At 41.0% G+C, this 6,096-nt stretch overlaps 1 protein-coding gene across 5 annotated transcripts in view; it reads left to right on the top strand.

Annotated features, from left to right (window-relative positions):
- Positions 1-6,096, top strand: part of lrp4 (low density lipoprotein receptor-related protein 4) — a 399,766-nt gene that overhangs the window by 345,793 nt on the left and 47,877 nt on the right. For all 5 annotated transcript variants that reach the window (XM_043705467.1, XM_043705466.1, XM_043705468.1 and 2 more), the window contains exons 28-30: positions 910-1,213; positions 3,713-3,931; positions 5,575-5,709. In XM_043705467.1, the coding sequence (XP_043561402.1) occupies positions 910-1,213; positions 3,713-3,931; positions 5,575-5,709 (658 nt within the window). The remainder of the gene's footprint in view (positions 1-909; positions 1,214-3,712; positions 3,932-5,574; positions 5,710-6,096) is intronic.

Raw genomic sequence — 6,096 nt, 5'->3', positions numbered from 1 at the left:
GTTCTGTCCTTATTGCGGTTGGAGGGGTGGGGTTTGAGGGCATTGAGGGACATGGATGAGATGCATCGGAAGGCATATTCAACCTTCACCCCCACCTCCATCCACCTATTGCACTCTCAGCTACCTTCTCCCCAGCCCTACCCCTCTCCCATTTATCTCTCCACCCTCAAAGCTCCCAGCCTCATTCCTGATGAACACCTTCTGCCCGAAACGTCGATTTTTCCTGCTCCTCGGATGCTGCCTGGCCTGCTGTGCTTTTCCAGCACCACTCTAATCTGGACTCTAATCTCCAGCACCTGCAGTAGATCAAGAATCTTGACCCAGTGATTGTGAAGAAACGGTAAATTAATTCCAAGTCACGATGTTGTGCAGCATCTTTCTGTACTCTTAAGTTTTGTTTTGTATGAATTTCTTATATTTTTGGAGTTCAAGCTTTTCTGAAAATTCCATTTCCTTTTCCATTAATCTCTGTATTTTTCTTACCGTTGAAGTTTTCTAATCTCTATTTCCCATTCCATTCCTCTCCTCTTCTTTCTTCTCCTCAAGCTTTTAAAATTTTTCTTCCTCTCTAAGTCAAGTCCTTTCATTTCTCTAAGTCTTTTTTTTCTCATTTCTAACTGTATCGTAGCTAATTCTAGTTGTGGCAACTCAATTTCCTTTCCTTTCATTTTAAATGTTGGATACTCATTTTAAGCATCTCCTTCTTTCAGAATCCTATTTTTGTTTCTACTGTCAACTTATCTTTTAACTCGTTTCAGTCAACAATCTCAAATGATCCAGTTCTGCTACAAATTTCCATTAACACTCCAGGGGTCCTCAGGAGTGATAATACCTAGTGGATGATATCTATCCCAGGATTCAGTTAAGCAGATCTCACATTGAGAGAAGTTTTGCTTTGTCTTTGGGCAGGATTTAACAAGTGTAGTGTCAGGAATGGAGGCTGCAGCCATCTCTGTCTCCCACGCCCTGGTGGTATCACGTGTGCGTGCCCAACAGGAATCCAGATGAAAAATGATGGGAGAACCTGTGACAATGCTCCCGAGACGTATCTGCTCTTCTCTAGTCGTGGCAGTATTCGCAGAATTTCTTTGGACACAACTGATTATACAGACGTGCATGTTCCAGTTCCTGAGTTGCACAATGTTATTTCCCTGGATTATGACAGTGTGGAGATGAAGGTTTATTATACGGATGTCTTCCTGGATGTGATCAGGTAACGATGCAACATTGCTAGTGAACTACAATTCAATGTTGTTTTAAATGTGTGAATAATGAATGACTAATGTTTCTTGCTTTAGCCTTGAACTAGAAAAATCAATAACAGATGATCTTGTTGAAACACAGTGGCACAGTGGTTAGCACTGCTGCCTCACAGCGCCAGAGACCTTGGTTCAGTTCCCGCCTCAGGCGACTGACTGTGTGGAGTTTGCACGTTCTCCCCGTGTCTGCGTGGGTTTCTTCCGGGTGCTCGGGTTTCCTACCACAGTCCAAAGATGTGCAGGTCAGGTGAAGTGGCCGTGCTAAATTGCCCGTAGTGTTAGGTGAAGGGGTAAATGTAGGGAAATGGGTCTGGGTGGGTTGATCTTCGGAGGGTCGGTGTGGACTTTTTGGGCCGAAGGGCCTGTTTCCACACTGTAAGTAATCTAATCTAATCTAAAACTGCGTACAACCTGTCTATCCCTCTAGGATGTTTCTCCTGATTTAAAATCAGGGAGCATAATTGAAAAAGAAAGGGAGGTGGTGCACCTTAAATTTGAGGTAGTGAACTGTTGGAATTCTCTTGCACAGACGGCTGTGGAACTTCAATCTTTCAGTATGTTTAAGGTGGATATTGATAGATTTATAATAAAATACCAAAAGAACTGCAGATGCTGGAAGTCAAAACAAAACTAGAAATTGCTGGAAAAGCTCAGGAGGTCTAGCAGCATCTGTGGAGAGAAATCAGAGTTAATGTTTGAGGAGGCAATGGCCTAGTTGTATTATCGCTGGACCCTTAACCCAGAGACCTGGGAAATATTCTGAGGACCCAGGTTCAAATCCTGCTATGGCAGAAGGTGGAATTTGAATTCAATAAAAATCTGGAACCAAGAGCCTGTGATAACCAGGATTCCATTGCCAATTGTTGGATCATCCATTTGATTCACTAATCTCCTTTCGGGAAGGAAACTGCCATTCTGATCTACATGTGACACCAGAGCCACAGTGATGGGGTTAACTCTTAACTGCCCTCTGGGATGGGCAATAAATACGCATTACCCAGCGATGCCCTCATCCCATGAATGAGTTTTAAAAAAAAGGTAGAGTGACCCTTTGAGGGCAATTTCTATGATTGTTTTCTGATTTACAGCATCTGCAGTTCTTTCGTTTTCTTATTGAAAGGCATTAACTTGCTTTCTTGATTGAAAAGAATAAAAGATTAATTTTATTTTAGGAAAACCCAGAGATTGGAAAGCTTTCGGGCAGTTCTCAGAAAACCTGACTGGGGTCAAAGATCAAAACAGTTTCTCCTGGAGAAAGCAGTTAGTTCAGATCAGTTTGGAAACAGGTCACCTCAGTGTTAAAGGCTTTTGTTTGAAAATTCCAGACTAGTGGTGTTTTTAACCTCAGTTGTGTGATTCATCAAGGAAGGGTTAATGCTTTCGGTCCAGGGACCTCCATCAGATTGATAGATGTTTGATTACTGCTGGCATATATTGCAATGGGGTGATAAAAGGCGTTGAAGTGTTCAATCAACTTCGATTGTATTGAATGATGGGGTAGCCTCTATGGACTGAATTGCCCGTTCATGCTCCTAATAATTGACTTTGTCTCCAATTCTCACCCTTACCACGTGTTCACACAGTCCATCCCTAATCCTTTCCTACCTGTTCTTCTCTGACACCATTTCTAATTCACTTAATTCTACCGTCTGCTAAGAAATTACCCAGTGAAGGTGAGAAGCTGCTTCCTAAAAGAGAAATCACTGGAAGCTGAGCCAGCTTCCTTACACATCTATGGCACCTGGTTACATAGTAACTGTTCACAATCAATTTGGAATCTTATTCGGTTAGTCAGGAGTTGATGTTGGATTATAAACTGTTGAAATAATGATGAGGATATTTTGCCACTCTATCTAAAAGGGTCTCTCAGCTAGTATACTACAATAACTGATGGTTCACCATCCACAAAAGAAAAAAATATTGCATCGGAGAGTTGTGCTACTTTTTGTTTAATGGGCTGAGATTTTTATTTCATTCCTGATGATGTTCGAGGATTTTATCCAATGAACGCGTGAGGTGCATAGATCACCGTAGTCTTGGGTTTAATTCCTACTCAGCTATCTGAGCAGAGGGTTAATGTTTGACCTAGTTTCCTCTGGATTAAGAAAAGAAAAATGATTTGAGGCTTTGGCTTCTGACCACCGTCTGATGACTGTGCTGACAAGAACATTAAAGGTGCCAGACCAGAGAAACTGAGGATTTTAATTCAAAGAAATAACGGTTTTTGTCAAATGGCATTCTGAAGAAGGATCACCGAATCCAAAATGTTAACTTTTCTTTCTCTTCAAAATACTGCCAGACCTGCCCAGTTTTGCCAACAATTTCTACGCCTGTTACGTTATCCTTCCTGTGTACCAGCCTTTACTGATTTATGTATCCAGACACCCAAGTCCCTTTGCCTTCTCGCAGTTTCTCATCTTTGTAAAGTAAAACTTGACGTTTTGTCTCATCAGAAGTGCCAATCTAAATGGCAGTGGCATGATGACAGTCATTGGCCAGGGTTTAAAAACGACTGATGGTTTGGCCATTGACTGGGTAGCAAGGAACCTGTACTGGACAGACACTGGCAGGAACACCATTGAAGTGTCCTGGCTTGATGGAAGCTGCCGGAAAGTATTAATCAACAACAGCCTGGATGAACCAAGGGCAATTGCTGTATTCCCTAGGAAAGGGTGAGTAATTTTTTTTTTTGCGGAGCTAGAATCAAGTCAGATTCACAAAATTTTGTATAAAGTTCATATTTTGTGTATGTCACTTTCCACATAAATATAACAAATCAACATCTACCTACTTCTGAAAAGTAGGAGAAAGTGAGGACTGCAGATGCTGGAGATCAGAGTCGAAGAGTGTGTTGCTGGAAAAGCACAGCAGGTCAGGCAGCATCCGAGGAGCAGGAAAGTCGCTATTTTGGACATAAGCCCTTCAGGAATTCCCAATGAAGGGCTTATGCCTGAAACGCCGACTTTCCTGATTGTCGGAAGCTACCTGACCGACTATGCTTTTCCAGCACCACACTCTTCGACTACTTTTAAGTGCAATAAAGTTCAACACCATAAAAATTAGGTAAAGAACACATCAATTCTAGAAGTGTCTGTGTAGTGTATTTTTCCACTGAGTATGTTGATTTCTCATATGTGCCTACAGCCATTCTGCGAACTAAAGATGAGCCAGTAACAGTTTCAGAGCCAGAAGTGCAGGTTCATACTTTGGCATGGATTCAAATGCCACCACGAGCAGCTGTGTCATTTGAATTTAGTTGAAACAAGCAGGGGACTGAAGATTAGTCTGAGTTTTGGCAATTATCATTGGTTATTGTAAAATCCCAGTCGGTTCATAAAATAGCTCTACAGAGGCCAGCATTACATAATCAAATCACCTTTTATTTACACATGAAGAGCCCTTACCACCGACCCAGCTCCCTCCGCTGTCAGAGTGAACAGAACCTCTGACACTCCAGTTTATATCTGTCAGCCAGGGCTCTCTGATTGGACCAGATTGCAGCCCCAATCGGGGAACTCATATTCTATGAGGTCCACCTGGCTGACCTTGTTACAATCATTACAGTTCAATCATACATGTCAGGGAAGGAAATGTGACATCTTGCCTACATATGACCCGGAGTAATGCAGTTGACTCCTAAATGCCTTCTGCATTGATCTAGCAAGCTTCTCAGTTCAAAGGGCAATTGGAGATAGTCAACAAATGCTGCCTTTGACAATGCTCTATCCCATGAAAGAATTTTAAAACTTCCAAGATTGTTGTTACCAGGCATTTAGAAATTCATGCAAAAGCATTCAAATAAATTTGCATTATAGCAAAGTTTATCTGAGAGGAAATTGGGCTAGGTACACATTTTGTTTTAAGTAAAAAATAAACATACATATCAGAGGTTCAGAAGATTTCTCTTCATCCTTCAGTCTTTCCAAAGTAAATTTAAAAGTAAGAAAATCTGTATGTGATGGAAGACATTTCACAGTTAAACATGTCCTACCTTTTCCACAGAAGTTGCCCTTCTTCCTCGGCCTCTGTATTAGACATCTTACAGTAGAACTCAGAACCAAGATGAAAAATCAACCTTCACTCCATGACCCAGGTTAACAATAAAATTTAATAAGAATATGGCTAATAACAGTAACACACACACCAATTTGAGGTAATCTACACAGTGTGTATCACCCCATTGTTGATCTGAAATGCTAGGACATTGAGAAAGTGATGTTTCATGAGTTAACATACTTCTTCAGATCAAACATTTTAGCCATGAAATGAAAAAGTTAAATGTAAAAATGTGGACATGTTTGTTGTATTCTGATAGGTATCTGTTCTGGACAGACTGGGGAAATCTTGCCAAAATTGAGCGTGCGCAGTTGGATGGCACAGATCGGAAAGTCCTCATTAATACAGATTTGGGTTGGCCAAATGGGCTGACCTTGGATTATGACTCAAGAAGGTGAGCTGAGAAAGAGCAAAAAATATGAAAAATAGCCATTAGATAATCAGTATATAAGGCAAGTGAGGGATGAGAAATGTAATTAATCAACATCGATTCGGAAGGAAAATCTTATGCTGTGTGCCAGGGATCTCCTTTACTAACATCTTAAGATTAACCAGAACTGTCAGTGTTGCAGAAACTGACAACTCTGATTGTCTTTGACTGTGATTTGTTTCACACTATTATTAGATGGAAAATAATTCCTCATTGTGCTAAATTGCTTACTGAATGATATTCATGTTACAAACTGCTGTGAAGTAGTTGGGTGGTACTTTCTCACTGATGGGAGAAAGTGAGGACTGCAGATGCTGGAGATCAGAGCTGAAAATGTGTTGCTGGAAAAGC

This window comes from Chiloscyllium plagiosum, chromosome 16 (assembly GCF_004010195.1).
Source record: "Chiloscyllium plagiosum isolate BGI_BamShark_2017 chromosome 16, ASM401019v2, whole genome shotgun sequence".
Taxonomy (NCBI): Eukaryota; Metazoa; Chordata; class Chondrichthyes; order Orectolobiformes; family Hemiscylliidae; genus Chiloscyllium; species Chiloscyllium plagiosum.
The sequence above is the reverse complement of the archived record's forward strand: the minus strand, read 5'-3'. Positions and strand labels throughout refer to the sequence as shown.